At 38.4% G+C, this 22,529-nt stretch overlaps 2 protein-coding genes across 5 annotated transcripts in view; one reads left to right on the top strand and one right to left on the bottom strand.

The window, feature by feature from the left end:
* OFD1 (OFD1 centriole and centriolar satellite protein) overlaps window positions 1-17,455 on the top strand; it is a 35,316-nt gene extending 17,861 nt beyond the window's left edge. For all 3 annotated transcript variants that reach the window (XM_072849425.1, XM_072849423.1, XM_072849424.1), the window contains exons 16-23: window positions 64-675; window positions 4,968-5,094; window positions 9,970-10,070; window positions 12,973-13,092; window positions 14,207-14,340; window positions 15,285-15,446; window positions 16,099-16,169; window positions 17,243-17,455. In XM_072849425.1, the coding sequence (XP_072705526.1) occupies window positions 64-675; window positions 4,968-5,094; window positions 9,970-10,070; window positions 12,973-13,092; window positions 14,207-14,340; window positions 15,285-15,446; window positions 16,099-16,169; window positions 17,243-17,288 (1,373 nt within the window). In that variant the 3' untranslated portion in view covers window positions 17,289-17,455. The remainder of the gene's footprint in view (window positions 1-63; window positions 676-4,967; window positions 5,095-9,969; window positions 10,071-12,972; window positions 13,093-14,206; window positions 14,341-15,284; window positions 15,447-16,098; window positions 16,170-17,242) is intronic.
* Window positions 17,456-17,986: 531 nt separating this feature from the next.
* Window positions 17,987-22,529, bottom strand: part of GPM6B (glycoprotein M6B) — a 109,190-nt gene continuing 104,647 nt past the window's right edge. The window contains exon 7 of one of the 2 annotated variants that reach the window (XM_072849431.1): window positions 17,987-20,426. In XM_072849431.1, the coding sequence (XP_072705532.1) occupies window positions 20,277-20,426 (150 nt within the window). In that variant the 3' untranslated portion in view covers window positions 17,987-20,276. Of the gene's footprint in view, window positions 22,061-22,529 lie in introns of both variants that reach the window. The other variant, XM_072849436.1, reaches the window with a different exon arrangement.

Here is a 22,529-nt window from a genome sequence, read left to right as displayed (position 1 = left end):
TTTCATTATGGGTCTCCCTCTCTCACCCTTTACTGTCATTCGCTTTCTCTTGCTATCGTTTAGCTCTGGAAAATGAAGTGTATCGGAATCCAAAGCCTTCGCTTGTCGATCGCTCTGTCCTTGACTTCACTGGTGACAGAATTGTACCTCATGATATTTATGTGGATAGCGCATTCCTGAAGAATCAGGTTATGACCGATGTGATGAAGGTAAATGCCGTGCCAAGAGTTGGCTATTGTCAGCAGTTACAGCCTCGCAGTGCTTCTCCGGATTCTGACCTGGAGTGTGTAGCACAAACCCGCGCTAGAATAAAAGAACTAGAAAAAGAAGCAGAGTATTTGGAAGAAGCCTACAGGAACTACCAACACAGAGTCATGCAGAGTGCATCTGCAAGTAGAACACCGAGAAAGATACAGTCCCCTTTACTTCTACAGTGTGCTATTAGTAGACCCCCCTTGACTACCCAGCATGAACTTCTAGAGGATAATCCCAGCTCCCAGCATTCCCCCTCGAGCAGTCCAAGAGGTGAAAAATACATCAAAAGAACTGGGCAGGTTGATGTCTTTAAAAATCCCTTAACGCCACCACACAGAGGAGCGTCTTCTTCAAGACGCCTTTCTTCTACTCCCGTTTCCAAATTGGAAAGAGACCTTAGTAAAAAGAAAGTTTCAGATGGTAAGTCAAGATTGTTAACGTGGTGTGGTATTGGGGTTTTACTTAGTGTTCCTCTTGCGCTATGGGAAGAGAAAGTCTTTCGCTCGTTTGTTATCTGCTAAGAGGCAGGAGAAGTCAGAGACAAAATATGCTAGCTGCTTGGAGTATTGCTACTTCATGGAAACAAGTACTGGAGAAGTACACTGAGGGAGGCTAAACATACTGTGCTTAGTGCAGGTAGCTTTAAAGAGAAGACTATGCCATATAATTCACTACAGGTGTAACTTTGATATGCAGAGTTTAATTCAAAAGTTGCTATTAAGCATAGCTACTTTGCAACATTAACTGTAATTTCCTAGTTTTAATAACCCTACTTCTGTATTCGTATCTTCTCATTTAGCTATTGTAGTTAACGTTTGCAGCAGAAGACTGCTTTGTCTGGCTTCTCTTAAATTGTTTTCCAGTCTGAAAGGTCCAGATTTGCTTTTGTTTGTTCTTTTTGCTGTGACATCTTTATCAAATATTCCTGAACAGTTGTGAGGGGGAGGGGATTAGTGTTTGGTAATGATTGGAAAATTGTAATTTGGTATTAATTTCACAGTATCTAATAATTACTTGGTAGATTTTTTTTTTAAAGGGGCAGTACTTAAAAAAGCAAGCAAAATAGAAAAGATTTGAAAATTTAAAAAAAAATGTTGTTTCAAATCTGCAGTACATCTGCTTCTTGAGTCATGCAATTCTTGTCACCCTAGCTCAAAGTGGATTTAATAGGATGAAAAAAAGAGATAGTAACAAAAAAAAAGATAATGATCAGCTTCTGCATGAAGGAAGGTTAAATATAAGAAGGGCAGCTTAGTTTGGAAAAGAGTTGGCTGAGGTGGGCTGTGGGAAGTTTGGAGAGCAATGAGTGATGTGGAAAAGGTGAAAAGGGATCAATTAGTCCCTGCTTCACAGACCCCAGAATTCTGTGAAATTGAAAGGAAAGAGAAGGAAGTACTTTTTTCATATAATGAGTAAGTTGTGGAATTTATTGCTTCTGTGGCAACAAGTATAGATGCAGGAATAAAACTTCCCTGTCAGGATGGCCCAAGTATTGATTGAGGAAAGGTCAGGGTGGATGTTGCCAAAAGTAAGGTATAAGTATTCTCCTTTTTGAATTTTAGTTTAGTTTTGTTTAGTAATGGGCGCTGCTAGAAACATGCTACAAACAGACTGATCTATTGTGGCTGTCTCTGTGTTTCTGCATGTAGAATATCACGCTCTGTTACTGAAAACATATTTGAAAACTTTAACTTCAAAAGCGATCTTTTATGTTTTAACTTTTCTCTCTCAGCTTGTGTATAAACTACTTACAGACTATTTGTTTAATACTGTACACACGAAAAATCTTTCAGAAAAGTAGGGTTTTGTTGTAAAATTAGGTGTGGTGGGTTGACCCTGGCTGGACATCAGGTATTCACCAAAGCCGCTCTGTCGCTCCCCCTCCTCAGCTGGACAGGGGAGAGAACATATAATGAAAGGCTCGTGGGTCAGGATAAGAACAGGGAGAGATCACTCGCCAATTACTGTCACGGGCAAAACAGACTCAACTTGGGGAAATTAGTTTAATTTATTACCAATCAAATCAGAGTAAGGCAATGAGAAAACAAAAACTAAATCTTAAAATACCTTCCCCCCACCCCTCCCTTCTTCCCAGGTTCAACTTCACTCCTGATTTCTCTACCTCCTCCCCCCCAGCAAGTGCAGGGGAACGGGGAATGGGGGTTGCGGTCAGTTCATCACGCTTTGTCTCTGTTGCTCCTTCCTCCTCAGGGGGAGGACTCCTTATGCTCTTCCCCTGCTCCAGTGTGGAGTCCCTCCCATGGGAGACAGTCCTCCACAAACTTCTCCAACGTGAGCCCTTCCCACAGGCTACAGTTCTTCACGAACTGCTCCAGCGTGGGTCCCTTCCACAGGGTGCAGTCCTTCAGGAACAGACTGCTCCAGCGTGGGTCCCCCACAGGGTCACAAGTCCTGCCGGCAAACCTGCTCCAGTGTGGGCTCCTCTCTCCACGGGGCCACAGGTCCTGCCAGGAGCCTGCTCCAGTGTGGGCTTCCCATGGGGTCACAGCCTCCTTCAGGCATCCACCTGCTCTGGTATGGGGTCCTCCACGGGCTGCAGGTGGATATCTGCTCCACCGTTAACCTCCATGGGCTGCAGGGGGACAGCCTGCCTCACCATGGTCTTCACCACGGGCTGCAGGGGAATCTCTGCTCTGGCACCTGGAGCACCTCCTGCTTCTCCTTCTTCACTGACCTTGGTGTCTGCAGGGCTGTTTCTCTCACATATCCTCACTCCTCTCTCTGGCTGCAGTTGTGCATTTTTTTTTCCCCCTTCTCAAATCTGTTATCCCAGAGGTGCTACCACTGTCGCTGATGGGCTCGGCCTTGGCCAGCAGTGGGTCCATCTTGGAGCTGGCTGGCTTTGGCTCTATCGGACATGGGGGAAGCTTCTAGCAGTTTCTCACAGAAGCCACCCCTGCAGCCCTCCCGCTACCAAAACCTTGCCATGCAAACCCAATAAAGGTTAGTATTTAAGTTGTGTGCATAACCTTAACAATCATTCCCATCTTTGTACCTGTCAGAGGCTTGTTACGTGACGGCTGATCTATTTTTTTCCACTGGATCTGTTCTGTGCTTAATGCACAAGACTGACTTGTTCTGGAGAGGCATAAGAGTTGAATAACAAAGGAGGGTATTACCTGACTGAAAAATCAGAAGTGTTACAGAAAATCTCTGGACAGAAACACAGATTGAGAAATAGTTACTGAGAAAAAAAAAATTGGATTTTGGTCATCTGACCTATGTGTCCTGTTACTTGATCAGTACTTTTCACCTTGATCATTACTTGACCAAACTCCATACCTTCTGATGAGAAAGAGCAAGGTTGGTGAGTCTTGCAGACAGCATACTGTGAGCCAAAGACCTCAGCTATTTGTCTTTCAGTAGAAAATCAGGAAGTTCAATCCTAGATAATTTCTAAATAGTAGTAGGTTGTAGTAAATTACCACTTGAGATGTCTGGTGTGCTACCTGTGTCCTACCCTGCAGTATGTGTTATGCCAAGGAGGTGCATGTGGTGAGTACTGCGTGCTCTCCTGGTCCATTTGTTCTGCATGTGAAAATTTGACAGGTCTCTTTATAAAAGATTGGATGTGGGTGGGCTGAGGGTTCCCACCAGGAACAGGTATTGCCGATACATGAGTACGATGTAACTGCTGGGTCCTGTTCTGTTAGTGCTCAGCTTCCTTAGGTGATGTTCATCTGTGTTGCATGGGCATAGGGACTGTCTGGAGATAAAAATCTATGGGCAACCTCGGTCTGAAGCATCCTGACTTCTGCAGTATGATGTGCACCATGAACGGGGTGCACTTCTATACAACTACCTGAAAGAACGTCAGGTATGGGAGTGTTAATAATGGCTTTTCCTCTATCTCTTGAGCCAAATTAGCACTGACTATAGTAAATGTTATTTGGTCAATAAAGAGAAGAAAAACGGTACCTGCTTATCGAGTGAATACCAAATAGTCTAGTAATGAAAGACCTGTGCAGATGCAGAGGAAAGGAAAATTAAGATTGCAAAGCAAAATTTAAGCAAAGTGCTGGACTTTACAAGTTTGATTAAAAGCCTTTTTAATGCAGGGGGTTTGTTTTTTACCTTGGTTTCCTAGGAAACTCAAGGTTTCTCTAGTCATACTGTCTGTCTGTTTTCCTTCCCGGCTAACTTTACAGCTGTTGATAAGAGCATAAAATCTTCAAAGATTTTCTTCTTTGCTTCATCACCCATTTTAACTATCTGTAGAAAATGAAAACTCCAGGTTAACTTTCCTAATGAAGAATGGCCTTTGGGAGACCTCAAGCGTTATCTTTTGCTGGCTAGTAAGCACATCCCTAGCTTGAAATCTGGGTCCCTTTCTGCTTTCTCTAATGCCCAGCATGGGAGAAATTATTTGGTATTTGGCAGAGGGGATGCAGTTTGTGGGGAACGTGGATGTATTATGGAGTGATGATAATCATAGGCTTTGTGAGGAGTAAGTTTATGATGGTGAAGGCTTGCAGAGGAGAATTGCCATACAGGAGGGGGTTAAAAAAAAAAAAAAAGAAATAACCAGGACAAGAAAATTCATGTTAATCCTGGTAGATTTGGATGCTAGTTGCCCTATAGTGGTGGTGCCTGCACAGTCTAATTATGCATGTGTTGTAAAAACCAGCCTTGTCTGAGAAGTGATAGGACAAATAACTGACTAATACAAATTGTGGGATTTTTATCTGCAGATGTCAGTGGCTCGTACCTTGCCTCTTCACAGCAGAGTGTTGACCAGGTGCTTTCTCCTATTTCAAAGCCTATTTCATCTTCTGAGTCTGTTTCTTCCTCACCATCCAGTCATGGCCAGAAAATCAGGTAACATTGTTTACAAAGCAACATTTTTAACCTGCTTTTTAAAGAAACATTTATGTAATTGTTAATGGCGATAGCTGCTTTTACAATTCAAGTAAGCTATTAATTTTAGAAGTGAGAACTTTTCTAAAGACGGATAAGGATTTCCATTCTCCAGTATCATGCCTCAAGAGGAACTTAGTTTTAAAAACCAAACACCCCTCCTCCCAAATCCAAACACCTTTGGCAAATGTGATTTGACGTTTCCACCTCTGTTAAATTTGTGCTTCCTTACAGTGCAAAGTTATGTGCAGTGAAATACTTAAACCTCAAATGCATTGGAAACTTCAGATGAATGCGATGTTTTTTGTCTTGTCCTATGACAAAATAAAACTTGATTGATTTACAAAGTGTTTTGTAAAGTCATTTCACTAGTGTAGTTGAGCAAGGATGAAAGGTTATTCCCAAGATTCCCTCTGTTGGGGAGAAACAGTAATGGTAGCACTAGCTCCAGGGCCTAAAAAATCCACTGCCATGGAAAAGTGCTAGCCAAAGGACTAAAAAGCCTGGAGAGTGAGAATGTGAGGCATCCTAAGCGCATGTTAGTTTAATGCAGATATAGCAAATTGATAAATATCCATCACTGAAACTTAGCTCAAATTCTGCTGTTTAGGTATATTAGTTCCTCTGTGATTAAAACACTGTTTAGAACTGCTTCTCAGCACTTTCAGTTTGTGCTGCTTCAACCAGTGTAAGTATTGCTTTGTTACGGTGTGTGGCTTCGAAGATAGAAGGTGGTTCATGTGGTGTGCGCTGTCACCGCTAAGGCACACCTGACAGATACAAGTCATACAAAGTTTAGATGTTCCTGGGCTCAGGTCAAACTGATTTACCTTGCTGGTTTTCAGGCTGCTGTAGATACCTCCTTAGATGTAGCTCTAGATTTAACAGTAAACTTCTGCTTTTCCCTTTCTCCTCTGCTTTTCTACTTTTCATGTGTCAGTGTTCTGATGAACTTTTGAAAGCATTGCGTGCTGTTACTTAAAGCAAAGTGTGTTGTGGATCCTCATATTTCAAGAGAGTTGGAAGTTCTGGAGCGCTTGAACTCTACTGTGTCAGTGTAGACCTTGTCTTTGATTGTATTTCCTTACACAGTAGACCATGTTCAGACAGCTGAATGAAAGATTCATTGCTAATAAATAAATATTCTGTTAATCACTAATTTCAGAAAACGTGTTTTCTAAAAGTTTCCTAAAAAAGTAAAATCTGTTCCTAAAAGTAAATCAGAGTTAAACAACAACTGACTGGCTTGCCTATGTATAAGTATCTATGAAAAAATCTTATTTTTTAAACATGTGAGGAATGGATGCATATGTCCAAGTTATATCTGACTTCTCCTGGTGTCCCATAACTTTGGACTATATTGATAATTTAAAAATTTAGACTGTATACTTTTTTGAATAAGAATAATGCCTGTACTGTGTTGCAAATGGGAGTGTGAAGGTACTACAGTGGCCGATTAACTGACTATCACTTGGCATGTCTTATTTACAACAATCCTATTGGAGATCCTCACCCTCATATGAATTACCTGAATGTGAACGTATTTTTAGCAGTTTGCTGTCATGGCCTCTTTTGGGATTTGACAGGTTTGATTCCTCTAGTAGGCTTCTGTGCTGTCCATATAAATGTGATCCTGATAAGGCTTAACAAGAACTCCTGCTGACGTTGTAGACTAATTTGAGAACAAACTTCATTTCAGAAGATGATGTTGGGTCTTTAGAGGGGTAAACTTCATGTTTCAATGACTCGAAATAATTTTTCAAGAAAAAGGTAAAATTACAAGCTCATCACAAATTCCTGTCCAAAGTTGTGATAATCTCTCGTCTTTCCCATATCAGAACAGGCCTTTTGCATATGCTTGATCGTCAAAAGCTATTGAGGTTATATTTGATGCACACAAAAACCCTTAATAAAAAAGGTCACTAATTCCTTGAGCAAAGCTACGTCTCTTTTAGCGTGTCTCTGTTTTTCACATCTGCAACCTGACTGACGAGCTTTTGCTGATTAAAGCTCAGTAGTTTCTGCTGTCTGAGAATTTAAATCAAGGCAGTTGTACATTGTCACTTCATTCATTAACAAGCTGTAATGCTAACTTTTTTTTTTCTCTGAAGAGCTTGTTCATGTGCCTGTACAACTGCTTTCAGAATAGGAATCTCCAGTCTCCTTTGCATGTGGGAAGGAGATGAGTAGCAGAACTTTACTCTTTTCCTTTGTGGTTTGGTTTTTTTGGTTTTTTTTTGTTTTTTTTTAAGATCTCTTTTAAGTAAATTAATAACTTGGGAAAATTAAGCTGCATTAAAAATGACTTCCCTTTCCTCTCTGTATCTCCTGTTTCCATGTATGACATTCTTCTGTTCTTAACAGTCACTGCTGCCTCCATTCTCCAAAAGTGAGAATCCTGAACAGGTGCCTTCAGAAGAAGCTCGAGTATTTAATTTTTAATGTTTCTTTCCTAGGAAGAGACACTTGAATTGACCGTAACCTGCTAGCCATCATTCCAGATTTGATGGCTGAAGAAAGACTGCTTGGCCTGGGGCAGCTCTAGCAGGCATTTGTAGGGCTTTCTTATTTTGTTGTTATCAAGTCCTCAATATAGACTTAATGTAGAGAGGGTCTCTTTTGTGGTTAGAATTTGGAGAGAGCCTTTATGTTCTTGGCCGTGAAAAGAAGCAGTTGGGATTTCTAGGGACTGTGAGATTAGTTTCTTTAAGTGGCTGTCTCTTCTTTCCCTGCTCATTCACATTTTCTACAGTATGTCTCAGATTTCCTGTATTCCTGTGACAGACCTTACAAAATGAAGGTTGAGTGTTAACCTGCATGTTAAGGTGATACGGGAAAATGCTCTAATACTGTGAGGGACTGTACTTCTTTGAAGGATGTTGTAGAGTCCACGCTGCCTGAAGAGTGAACAGCATGAGCAAGTTGTGTTGCAAAGAACAGGTCAGGGTCTGGGCAGGCAGCTATGAGTTCTAGTTGCTTTCTTGGGTTCCTCGTGACAAAGCAAGGGTATGAGGTCCCAATAATTTTCTTGAACTTGCTGCTTTCCCAAGACTTTCTTAAAGGGAAAACATTCTTTTGTTGAGTATTTTTTAATTTCTTGTGCCTTGGACTGTTTTCTGTTACATAAAATATTTGAGAAATGCATGTGTGGGCTTTTCCAGCTATTTACTCTCATTATTAGGCAAATGCCACATCATTGATGTGTATTGTGGGATTAGTTTATGACCTGTAGATTTTAGGTGGCAATAGGAACTTCTTTCAAAAGAAAAGAAAGGAAAATACGATGCTATAACACCAGTAAGCCATTACAAGTTAGAGCTCTGTCAGTGCAGAAGAACAATTGCTTCCATGACTACAGGAGCTCCTTGTTTATTGATGTTTCAAGATATGAGTGGTATGAAGGAAGCCAATAAACAGAGACAGGAAGACTAGAGTTATAAGGCAGATTATTATCTAAACCATTCCTTTTTTGTTTAGGGCTGAAGAAACTGATTGTGAGGGCTGTTACCAGTTTTAGGCTAAAAAAGTAATTTCAGACATTAACAAAATAGCTTAGATGGTGGTGGTTGTTTTTTCTTTAAGCTTTAATGGTAATTATAATCATAACTCATGCAATTTAATTATTTGGTGTTGATTGGCACACCAGTACTGTGTTACGGAATATTGACATTAGGTACAGTCCAGGGTTTGGTTGCCAGCTTTGTTTGATGGAATTAATTTTGAAAACTCTTTGGAAATAACACGTGTTTACTGGTCTTCATGAGGCAGACCTCTTCTGTTTGTTGAATCTGAGGCAGTGTATTGACTGTCTTTGTAGCAGTGCTGCAGGACGCAGTATTGAAGAAAGTGACATGCACGTCCTTGAACCTTGCATCCTTGAGAATTATTTAACATGTAATCATTTCTGTGAAGGAAAGACTAAAAACATGAAGTAGCCTTCCAAAAACTTGAAGTTCCATTTATTCTGTTGTATTTAATGTACACGGTATTTTTCCCCAGTGACATTACTGAACTATCCTTCTGACAATGCAGATTTGTTTGTCCCCAGATATAAATTTTTTTATTGAACATGTCTCATTGTGGGGGTATGTCCTGTTTGTTCTCCACTTTTGCCCCGTAGAAGACCTGAATTCCCTAGAAATTGTAAGCACAAACATATTTATGCCGTGGTGAAGAGCACCAGCTGGTGTGAATTAAGCTTCTTTATGAAGTACTGCTGCTGAATTTCATTAGTGACCTGCACTCCTTTTGCTATTCTGGTTCTGGTCAGAGTTTAGTAGCTGGGTCACGTGAGAGATATTGTTCTTTCACATTATCTTTCTGATGAGATAAATGGGGATTTAGAATGAGGGCACTAACCCCATTTTTCATAGCACCCAGATTTTCAACCCTGCATCTATGTTTTGCCAGACATCTAATCCTAATACATTTCAAACAAACACATCTGTTAAGATGACATCAAAGTGGGAATTAGACTGCAACACAGATCCCGAAAAGGCAAATTTCTTAATTTCAGTTGACTAAGTGTCACACTTCATTGTATTTCTCCTATTTTTTCTTTCTTACGCCTTTTTATGCCTTTTGAGAGTGTGTTTTGTTTTAATGTAATGCCTTCATGTCATATATAGGCCTTGGGGAAGGGCTGCAGGGAGACAGCTACCAGAGAAATGGAGCTGACTTTTTGAGTTAGAAAGTTACAGCATTTAGGTTGCATGGTTTTTTAGTCTGTTGCTAAGCATGTGAGTAATCCTTGTATTTAAATCTCAGATCTCTATTTGCTTAAAAGTTTAGCATTTATATTTATTAAATTATTTATGTTCTTTCTTCTTCTTTCAGACTTCATAATCAACGAACAGATAAACAAGATTTCAGTGATATCCCCAAACCAGAGAAACTAATGTATGAGGACCTTGAAGAATGCATTTCTTCTCTCGAATGTAAGTTTTAGTGCATTTTAGACAGTTTGTTGAACACCTTAGGGCTTAACAGTTGTAAGACAATTGTCTTGATAGTTTAAGACTGTAGTTGGAGCGAAAAAATTCCGACTGATGTTGGAAATAAGAAAAACAAACTGTCTCAGATGATGAGGGATTCATTTTCTTCATATTTGCATCTTTAGAGGAGAAGGTATGTCGTAATAAGTAGACACTAAAATCGAGTTGGTTCTGAAATTTGGGAACATACTATTTGCTCTGAAATCTTGCATAACCTTGTTCTGATTAATGCACGTAGGTCTGACAGTTGTTTCACAATGTTTTAAAATTGTGTAGGATTTTTTTTTTTTAAACAGCAAAGTGCACTAGTATATGAACTAACTTGAGGCTCTGTTATATTTGCTGCATAAAATAAAACTCCAAGGAGTGTTCATCATGGACCAATATCAGAGCAGTATTACCAAGTTGCAATTCTGAAGATAAATTTCTGCAGCTGTTACGTATACTCTTGTTGATTTTTTTCCTTCAGTGACTGAGGCTTAAATAGTATTATGAATTAGAAGTTACTTTAGAACTGGGTTAAATGTGTGAAGAACATTTGCAATTATGCTGTCATTAATCAGCATCTTGGAGTAGTTTTGGAACATATGGTTCAGTTACTGAAACAAATTTTATCCTAAATTTTTTTTCTCTGAGGTCAGCGTTTTATTTATTTACATTTCTGCTCTCTGTTGATTGCAGGAAGAGCTTTGTCATTATGTGGTGTTTTGTATTGCGTGCTATAAAATGTTTCCTTCTCTCTATATGCTGCAGTCAAGCCTGCAGGGTCAGTTTTCAAAAATTTTTGTACTGTAGAAAGAGGAGGCTAGTAGAAGTTAATGCACTTTATAGCCATTTGTATATGGAGAGAGAAATAGCACACAGTTACTGGCTTTATTTCCTAGTTTTTCAGCAGTTGAGTGACATCTTAATGTTGGATCTGAGCAGCCTTATCTCGCATGAAACTGGGGGTTTAAAGTAAGTGAAATTGTCAATGAGAAAGATGTGAAGAGTAAGCTAAACACCTTTCCCATTTCCAAATTTTGTTAGGTCTGTAAAGCCTTGAGATTGGTGGAGATACATCATTGGTTGGTATAATTAAATTCATAGTTGGTGAAGAGATTATAATTATTGTATGGGAGAGTTAGAACCACTGACTTCAAATAAAATATTCCTAACTGGTGTGAGTGCTTTCCTGGGTCCGAGACTCGCTTATTCTTTTGGTTGTGGTTAGGTTGTATGGAAGATGGAGTGATGCCCTTGCTTACTCTCCTGAACCTGTGAGAATATGGCTTTCAGTATTTTAAAAACCAACCAACCAACCAGAAAAGATACTGTTTGTTTAAATAGCAAATGTGCTGATACTGTTTAGTGTTAACTAGCAGAAGCTGATGACTCATCTATGCATTTCTCTGTGAAGTTTTACTCTGTACATCTGTTGTTTTTTGATTTACCTCATTTAGTTTTCTTTTTATAAGCTTTAAATGCATTATTTGAATGTGAACCGAGCCTGTAGCCACTAATGGTTTCTACTTGTCTCATATTTTAATTAGTTTTAGATTTATTTGTTTGATTTCATATTAGAGACTTCCAGGAATACGTTACATAATTCACTTTTAATTTATCACATATGAGAATAGACTGGCATTTTCTTGGCAATTAGGCCTGAGTAGATGCTGTGCTCAAATAAGTTACCACTGTATCATTTAGTGACGTGTGGTAGTCCAAAGAATAATTTTAAGAGTTTGCATATGCCAATGATTTCTAAATCAACACTACTTCAGTTGGATCAGACTGCATCAAAAGCCAATCAGTATGTAGAAGGAAATCAGAATGGCTAAAAAGAGGAGAAGGTAACCCAGGAGGAATGGAGTGAAGGAGATGCCAGAAAATATGGAGAGCCTTTTAACCCTATTGTGAGTGAGCTCTAGCAAGAAAAGATTGGAATTTCTGTTGACAGTAATTGCTTTTAGTTGATGTGCTCGTCTTAGGGAAATAACGTATCGCTGCTGTCCACCCTTACATAAAGGAGTGAAGGTGTACAAAGAGTGTTACCTTTTTTCTTTTGCAGAAAGGTTAATGTGAAGATGTTTTGTACTATATTGTTTTGGGTTGGGAAATTGGTATTTTCTAAACCTTTACCCAAAACTTAAGGACATATGTAAGGTATCCATACTATATTACACTAAATGATTGGCAAAATGCTCCTGTGTATTTCAGTTTGGCTACCTAGAGATAATGGCTACATCTGAGTTGTTACCTCTTTTTGCTTTCTCCCAAAAAATTGAGTTTGCAAATAAATAAGAAGCAGTTGAGTATCACAGCAATGATCACAGAGGAAGTACAGGAATTGTGTTTTTGTAAATTCAGAGCCACGTTGCTCAGGGAGAAGAAAATATAATGTAGAATATCTGAGTTAGCAGTATCCATCCTGTGCACTGAAGAAGGCAAGGATCCTAATAAAGAAATGGTATGTGATCAAATAATTAAAGGTTGTTTTATGTGCATGGAAAGGATGAGCTAAGCTTGGACATGTAATTTTTGTGTGACCTGTATCTTGATTATGTAAAGAAATGAAAACAGTTTGGTTTTCTGTTGTATATTTGTTAATGAATCTGTTTTGGCTTTGTAAACAGATGTGTTCCAATAGCTAATTTCAAAACTAACAATTCTGTAATTAAAGAAGCAAGTACAGCCTATGATAATTCTTAATCCTCAGGGAAATGGTCAAGTTGAAGGGAAAATGCTCAATTAGTGCTGATATTTATGTGTTCTAATTCAGCCATTCCCACACTTTGTGTCCATTGCTGTGCTCCACTATTGTAATTACAAAATAATGAAGCCATTGTTCAAATTTCGTCTCCAGATCAGGGGGACATTCCAGAGCAGTGTGAAAGTGATGCCTTGCATCCATCTGGGGACATCGTCAATGGAAACCATGTCACAGCCACGGTGCCAGCAACAGCCACTTCGCTGCAGGACTTAAGTGAGTTCTCAGCTCAGAAACAAAAGTGAATACCTTGTTTAAATGTCAAATGTATAAAACAAAAAGCCAGATATTTAACATTCTGTAGGTACGTGTGCTGGCGTGATTGAAAAATCTTTCCAAAAGTGCTAATTATGTAATAAAGAGGAAGGAATGTTTTCTTTTGCTTTACTGTATGAGGATGTCTTTTTTTACCCTGGTTTTGGTAAAATTTGTTTTTAATTTAAACACTTTTGCCACCTGTCCGTCCTCGTCCGTGTCCCGTCCCTCCCCTTGCCCCCGTTCAGCTTCTGGGGAGACAATTTTGTTTTTTTCTTTTCTCTTTAGGATAATTATTAAATATTATTTCTGCTCTTGATAGAAATAAGACTTGAAAGGTTTTGTTTTGGTTTTTTGAAGTGTTTTATGTACTGCTTGTCTGGATTTTTCTTCATTTTTCTTGACTCTGTTTGCAAACTGTATTATCACAATGCTGTTTTAATTCCTTGGGTAGATGAGGATGATTTCAGTGCAGCATATGTCGCTTTTCTAATTGTTCTAGATGGAAGCATTATGATTATTTTTATTAAGAGAAGAGCTTTCTAGCTTCTAACAATTCCCAGTATTTAGTTTGCCCATCTAATTACTATCTGAATGCTGTTCTACTTACACAGCTTTTTGAATATACCGGTCACATCAGCAGTGTGTCCTGCAATAATTTTCAAAGGTTTTTTAAGTACTTTGCTTTATAAATATGAAGAATTGTATCCAACCATATTGCAGAGAGGGAAAGACTATAGCAACGTGAACTTTAGGGTAACAGAGATTTAATGAGAAAGTCCATGGTAGGAATGAGAAGGGCATAGAGAGATTTGTCAACTCTCTGGCCTCTACTTTGGCTCTGCTGTTTAACTCTTAGTGAGTCATATATCAGACTAAAAATGTATAGAGATGGGAAGAAACATTACCAGATAGATACCTAAGAATAACTTTGGTATATGTATAAACAATATATCCAGTGGTTTTTTGTTTACTGTTAGTGTTATACAGGAACCTGTTACTTATTTGCATGCTACTGTAGTAGATTACTGAACTACATAAATCAAATTACAGATGTTGAAATAATTTTTCACAGCGGTGCTGGATCAAAGACAGATTGAAGAACAGAATAGAGACGATGAGAAAAACTTAGAAGAAGAAAGGGGAGAGAGAGAACAACAGGAAGCTTTGGAAAGAGAGCAAAAAGAAGTGGAAAATCTTAACAAAGAGGTGGTGATTTAGTATTTTAATTTCTGACAGTAATGCAGCTTTGTAGTGCCATGTATTTTAGGATTGCTCTGTGTGTTACTTGGTTAAAACAAGATTTTATTCTTTAAGTGAAAGTAGTAGAGGCTAAGTTCTTTTATGTACTTGTGCGATTAACCACTGAGTCTCGCTAGAATTTCTCCGTATGCCAAGTAGCTTTTTCACTGGAAACAGGTGCTTTTTCTTCCATGCTTCATGTAACTGGAAGCTACAGTTTTACGGCCAGAACTTAGAAGACAGCTGTCACCATGCTCTCGGAACAAGCTATACATTCCTTGACTTTCTGGTCTGGACCACTGCTGGTGGGACAACACCAGAACATGTTAATGTCCGTTAGCCTGTATCAGGGTATGTAGGGTACTTCCTTGGAAGTAGAAGTTATAAGGAGACCTTAAGGAGTTTGCTTAAATCCCTTTGAGCTGATGTAGCATGTGTTGAAGTAGTGTTCTGGACTTCTAGGACCTGTATAAAACTTGGTTTTTGCTCCCTCCCATTTCATCCTCCTTTTCCCACCCTTAGACTTTGATTAATTTGATTTAGTTTAGTGGTACTGATCAGGCATGCTCATGCTACTCTTCACACCAGCAAACTAGGCCCTTCAAGAAACTTGCATACCTGTGTCAGCTCATCTTCAATTCATGTGTAGATGTCGCATATAGAAGCCTCAGGCCTCACAGCATCTCAGACATCCAGACAGGGTTAGAGTGGAATTTCTTGAATGTCACTTTTTGAATTGAAGCAATAGCTGAACATTTCATCTTGAACTGCATGTAACAAATTTAATGCTGTTCAGACTGGCATGTTTTACTGAGGTTAACATGAAATCCTGCATGTAGTGCAGGTATTTAGGTATAAAGGTATTTTTCTTGAGCTGATCGGTATTTAATTTTGATTTTGTTTCTTAAAAGTGGATCCAAGACTCGACAAAAATCGATGAAGATAAGGAAGGAGGAAAACTTGAAAACAGTAATTCTGGTGCTGAAGATGACTTAAAGGATTCTACTCCAAATCCATTAGAAAAATATATGAGAATAATTCAGCAGAGCAGAGAGCAGGAACTGGCAAACAAGGTGATTATTCCCAAAACCCGGTCCCAAAAATATTATCGGCTGAATTTGTCTTGCTTAGAATGAAAACAATATTCTCATTCTTTCATTTTTTTCTTCATTCAGAAGCTTTATGTAACAACCTGCAGAGATGAGTGTTTGGATTTGTAGTGCAGAATGTGTTGATTCAAAAGAAAAAAAACTGAAAACTTTCTTTTACAAGGTTGTTGGTTTTTTGGCTTTTTTTTTTCTGGTATGCTGGGGGGGTGCTAGTTTGTTTTTTAGGTACTAGGACAGTATTTAAATTTACATATCCTCAATTTTTAGTTTAAACTGTGTTCAAATACAGTTTGAATCTACACAGGTCAGTTTGTGTTCCATTAACACAACTGACAGCATTTATTCTGGCAAAATGTAAAATTTGACCTTAAAAGAACAGCTGTGTACATGGGTGAACAATATTTTCATGAAGGACTGCAGCACACTTTTGTTCCAACATTATCCAAATCTGATTTTCCAAAGCATCATTATTCTAGATGCAATGCAGCATTTGTAGAAATAAGGGGTTTATTTTCAGTTAGGTGCTTTAAAGTACAGGTGCTATTATTACTAAGACTCACTTAAACCTTCACTTAAGAACCATTTACCAAAAGTGTATTTTCCTGTTGGCTGCCAGGATTCAAAGAAAGAAGAAGTAGGAGAAGTATCACTTACAGAGGGACTTCTATCTAGTGAAAACGATGACAGGTAAGGCTCATATATTACTATTAATCATGTCTAATACCCCATATTAATAAATAGTTACAGTATGAATTACAGTTAAGAGACATCTGCCTTCTTAAAAAGCAAAATAAATATAAACAAAATAGTAATCAAAAGCAAATGTGTTGGAAAAATTGAGGACCCGTCCAGTTCTTAGAGGAAGTTATGTACTATATGGCACTCGGATCTGGGAACTACATTCAATGATCTGTTTCAATAGCTGTGGCAATTAAAACCTTTTATCATCTGCCACTCAGCAGCATCTTGGTTCCTTCAGAGTGAGCTGAAGTAGGAGGGATTCTTCTTGGGTAATGACCCTGTGAAAGTTTGTCTGCACTGCACCTTGCAGATAGTCCATTATTAGCGTTGAAGCTAGCTTTGATTTATCAGTAGCATTATGGACTTTTAACAAACTAGTTCACACACTTTTTTCAGAGGTTTTGGCTGCCTGCACTATGTTACACAGCTAGGGCATTTCCCCTGGGTCTCTCTAGACATTGATAAATAAGGAGATGTAGGTTTAAGTTGCTTGATAGGGGAAAGAAAAAAACAAACCCAACCCTACGTCTATCAAATCTTTCCATTTATTTGAAGATGCAGAATTGAAAATATATATAAGCAAAAAATATAGAATGGTTAAAAAGATTAAATGCTCACACTAACTGTAGTAATGATTCAGCATTATCTGTGCCTTCAAAGTGTTGTTTTACACACCAGACCTTACACCCTGGTGCTCCTGAATTGGAATCTGTATGTTTAGTGTTCTTTTCACTGGGTAAGCACTACAACAGTGGTGGATAGGTAGTACTGCTTTTTTGATAGATGAGATGGCTTTCTGTTCATGAAGACCCAAATCCTCCCCCTTGAAGGCTCGCTTATTTCCTACAGCAAATGAATTGGACATCAAATTGGACATAAAATAAAGCCGATGATTATATGCAGTCTCTTAAACTGCATGGAACTTCAACCTTCTCTCTAAAACAAGTATTTATATTTAAGATAAGAAACTACTCTGGACTCATATCACTTTCTTTCCCTCCCTCCTATCCCTAATACAGTGCTACAGGCATTTCTCATGGAGACGTGGATGAAAACTTCTGGTGAACAATAGCTACTGATTGTTTATATGTTGTTATTATTATTACTACAATAAAAATGTTTTTAAAGCACCTTTCTACCTGTAAGAAGTTGTAATAAATGTTAGGCACAAAGACTGCAGGCTGTATCATTATAAATTAATAAAGCTGATTTTGAGCTGTCTCGCCACTTCAGTCATTGACTTCAGAGAGTGAGCCCTGATGTGTTATAGATCCAGAAGGAGGCCCTTGAGTGAGGTGAACGGACAAATGGCACTGAAGGCCTATAAACTCTGACAGCTTTTCAAGGGGTGCTCCCACCCCCCTCACCCCCCTTTCCTCCACCTGTTACAACCTGTAGGTCAAAATAACAGTGTACAGGTAACAAAAAAATGCAGTCATCATCACCTTTTTAAAGGTGTCCTGTGGAGACCCTTGGCTCACGCAGTTTCAGAGAGCAGAGTGTGCTAGAACCAAGCTGACATGCCCCTTTTACTGCTACGGCAGGGGAAACAAACACTTTTAAAAGCAGCCTTATCTCATCTCGTGTATCACCTTGTTGGTATTAACCAGCCCAGAATGGAGAGATTCAAATAAAAATGCTATTTAACTCATCTTTATTTAAGCTTTGTATTTTGTAGGTAGATTATAGGCAAGATCATTAAACTTTATTTACAGTATAAAATACAGTATTTTTTACCAATGAAGTAATTTTGGGTGGCAGCATATATTACAACTTGCACTGCATTTGAGGCTGCTCATCTTGACCTAACTACAAGAACATGAAGCCAAGTTTGACAGAATTTAGGGGCAAAAACCAAAGCTCTGTCTTGTGAATTCACTGGATGTTGAAACACAATGTACCAAAAATGTGACAGAGATAAACTTTGCTTTTAGAAATCAAGATAAAAAGTGATTTGGTGGCTAGTCTAATTTTACATGCTGCTTAATTTGCTGTTGCAGCAATGCTGGCATTCACAACATTTCTGAGAGACTCCTTCTGTTTGCTGTCCAGAATGGGGTGGATAGTGCTTGTTGCATTATGCTGGCCTGGAACAACTACCAATACTTCATGCTAGAAACACTCGCTGACTTACCATGCTGAAGCGTACACCTACCTACCGGGCATCCTTTCCCAGTACAGGAGCAAGTGGATGCTACTGAACAGAACATGTTTAACTTCAGATAGAGACATAAAGCACAGAGATGCACTAGTATAGAGTAGCTGTAGGTCTGTTTCCAAATAAGCATACACAGGTGTTGTCTATTATCTACAAATATTTATTTTAACACTTGGATGTAACTACAGGAAGCCCTTGGCACTGATAGAAAATATTGATTCACTGTTAGGTTACAAAAATTTATACATAGCAAAATTTAATGCTCTTTACATAAAAATATTAGACTACTTAAACAAAACTTCAAAAACTCCCAGTAATAGCTACACTGAATTAAAAAAGAATTAGGCTTTAAGACACTGCCTCCGTTATTACCCTTATGCAAACACTGGGCTAGAACATCACCTGCATTGCTGTAGAAATGTCTCCTTCATGCAACAGGTAAGAACATACACTAGGCTATTTTGTCATATTTGCTCTACATTGATCAACTTTGCCCCTTTTTTGAAACTGTCAAATTAGACTTCAATATTTAACAAAGAAAATTATATTTGAAGTTAATACCCCCAAAATGCCTTTTCTCTTAATACTGACTTGAAGAAAGTTGTGCTTCCTTTGATTTATATTCAGCAAACAGTCAAAACTATCAAGCCACATGTCAGCTTAACATGGGTATGACTTGAATATTTCATTTTTTTCAAATGACTGATGTATTTTTCCTTTTCCCCCAACATTTATATATATATATATATATCATATAGAACAAACACCAAATATACCATCACTAATACTCAAGATATCACTGAATGCTTCTGAAAAAAAACATTAATTAGAAGGCAGACTTCTATGGGAAATGACTTTAAAATGGCACCAGTTTGTTGTTTTTTTTTTTCTGAACACCACGTTTTCTTAATGTGCTAATTAATTTGTAAAAAGGAAAACACATAAGCACTGACTATAAATTTGCTAAGCACCAAGATAGAGAAAGGTGGACATCCTGTATTCTGTTTTATGGCTGTAATTTTTATTGTTTGTGTAAAACTCTGCAAACTTTCTCATCCGCTCATTTGGAATAGTCAGATCAGTGTCATTTTAATAAGGTAACACTTTTCACTTACTTAAAACATAAAGGATAATGGTCTCCTGCCACTATATAAATGCTAAGACATTTATAGAAAATAAATATTAAGGCAAAGCTGACATTTATTTTCAAAGAAGGGGATCATTATCCAGATCCGGGGATCTACATTCCATTAAATAGTTAATTAAAAGATTAAAACTTGGGACATCTGCTCAGCGCTCATGTAAGCACAGGAGTGTGACTGCTTCATCATAAAAAAGTGTGGCACAGAAGTAGAGTGCTGTTCCTGTGGCCCATGGAAAGAGTGGTCAAAGACAGCTCTGTTGCAGCTTAGGAACTGCTGCAATTGTGCTGTCACGTAAGCACGAGCTGTCAGAAATCTTAGCCGGCCACAGTTTCGTTTGGTATATAAACTGAGATACTACATCACACACCGTACATGTGCCTTTGCCTAAGGTCTGTACAGAGATCTACTGCCTGCTGGTTTGGAGCACCTGCCACCGTTTTGTGCAGGACGTCATGCTGGAGAACATGTCTAATATTAAATACCAAAAGTCTCGAAGAAGAATAATTTGGTCACTTATTGTGAAGTGTTGCCTTTTAAAATGCCTGGAATAAAACCTCCATTCTCTGTGTGAAAGGATGGCAGATTACCCGTGGGAAGATTTCCCTATGAATGTGTTCCAGGAGCTGGAATGTGAAGCTTTTGCACTTCTCTCTAATTTTGTTTGGTAGACACACATCTGTACTGCAGAGCAGCTATTTGTTGATTTGTCAGAGCTACAGAATTCTTCTGCTGAATTACTGTGGCAAACATTTATGTGTAAGAATTGAGTTGCTCTTTTGACCGAGACTGGATATCCTGAAGCTCCTGCTCTTCTTTTGCTTTGATATCTTGGTAGGCCTGCATTTTGCTTGCATCCTTTAAGTAGGCCCAGTTAGAAGACAGTATCATGAGGAAGTGGATCTGGAAGAGAAGGGTGAGCATGATGGCTAGTGAGCATGTCAAGAGGCAAAGCAAGCTGCTAGTTAGATTAATATAGACGATCTTTAAAATAACGACCAAAAAAAAAGTTATTCTACGTTAATAAGCATTCTGTTATTAAAAGAAGCACAGAGGCTGTTTTCAAAGATCTCTACAATTTGGCATGCTAATACTTCAGTTGGTTATTCACAGTTTAGAGAAAGTTAGTATAACTAATAAAATGAGCTACGGAGTTGTACGGATCAATTAAAATGCAGAATGGGGGGAAGCAGGAAGAAAGTTTTGTACGTGGCAGTTATGTAATCTGTAAACTACGAGGTGCTCAGAAGAACTGCTTTCTAAGGTTGTGGTGTTTATGCATATCCAAGCCCAGATCCTGGTAAAATTCTTTTCCCCCAACAAGCAGATGAGAATTCCACCCTCCCCCTGGAAAAAGCCTGAAACTGTAAACAGTTTTATTTACGTGAGCAAGGCTACATTAACATATTGAAAAATTAAACAACAAAACATGAGTCCAAAACTAAGCAAAAGCATGCAATCTCTGGGTTAAGAAGTCTTAATCATATATTTTTATAACTACATTTTAAACTTCCATTGTCCAACCTCAGGTGAAGAGTTTTACGTCATATATAGCAAATGGTTCTTTTTTTTATTATTATTATTGTTGTGTGGATTTTTTCTAGTTTGTGCATTCATCTCTTCCCAACTTCTTTTCACCATAATTCATGCAAAAAATCTACATCTGAAAACACTGATTCACTTCTTTTTTTTCAATCCCAACAGTGTAAAAAGGTCTCTATGATCTATGCATGGTTTTGCTTCACGTGCAGTCATACTTACAGTTTTGAGATCTGGCTACTGAGAAATCAGTTACTAAAGTGCAAGCCATACAAGAACAGAAGCTATTTATATGCTGTTTCTTACTAGTTCAGGGTCCAAAAGAAAGAATGTGATTGTTTTACGCAGAGCTAATACAAGGATGTATTTCCTTTCAGAGAGAGCATGATTTCACAATTACTTGAAAATGAAGTAAAAGAAAATTATCAACTTTATCATCTGTGCACTGGAAATACAAGCCAACTAGTTCATAATACCTGGGCTTCTGATTTCTGCCAAAAGAGACTGGCACTACTTTACTATTCCTTTTCTTTTGTATCATATAGATTTTGTATGCTCAGGGGGGTTGTATTTGGTGTTCAGGATGAAAAATAAACCCTGAACTGTTCCAGTATTTGTTTTAGAGGTGGCTGTTAGAAAGCAAGTGGAGACTTGAAATGGAAACATCCCATCTTCAGAAGGATGATTTACAAACACCCCTACAGTAACTGAATCCTCTCGACATGAAAAAATAGCCAGATCTCATCCACATCATAGTTCATATACACGAAGTCATTTTATTAATCTGATAAGCTAAATGATGCTTACTGAAGCTATTTACAATTACTGTAACAAAATTCAGAAAGCTAGACTTTTAGCCTAGGGTGTCAGTGGTATTTCAAGCTACGCAATGCAGCTCTTTACTGGGCTTATACAATTTAGAATTTAGTGCAGCAATCTTCCCGACTCTTAAACTTCAAAACAGCATAGTTATATGTAGTAGCCATCATGTAGATCAGCTGGTGGAAGAGAACAAAACACAGGAGAGTAAGATACAGCAAGGTGACGGCTCAAGCCCATTTGGGCAACTGTTGATACTTTTACAACAGATGTTACTCTGAGCTTCTTCCAGGGTGAAGATGCAAGAAAAATAACGTGCCATTTATCCGGAGAGGATAACCTACATACAGACCTAAGGCTACTTGGTCAAAGAATACTGAGCATTACACCAGGATTTGGCTGACAGGCAGTTAGAACCTGGCAGCTACAGGAAGTGTTAGGCATATGAAGGAAGTCATCTTGTTAACGTCCCTTTTTCCAACTGCTACCTGTAACTGGCATTGCAGAGTTGGACTAGTCAAACTGCCTGGGTCCAGACAAGAAAACCAAGAGGTTACAAGCAACTGATCAAATAAACTACGAAAATGAAAAGAAATAGTGGACATAAAAATAGAAATAGTGGGTAGAAGTATGATTTTCAAAGGACAT

The sequence above is a fragment of the Ciconia boyciana genome, chromosome 1 (assembly GCF_034638445.1).
Source record: "Ciconia boyciana chromosome 1, ASM3463844v1, whole genome shotgun sequence".
NCBI classification, from domain to species: Eukaryota; Metazoa; Chordata; class Aves; order Ciconiiformes; family Ciconiidae; genus Ciconia; species Ciconia boyciana.
Note: the sequence above shows the minus strand (reverse complement) of the source record. Positions and strands in the feature narration are given on the sequence as shown.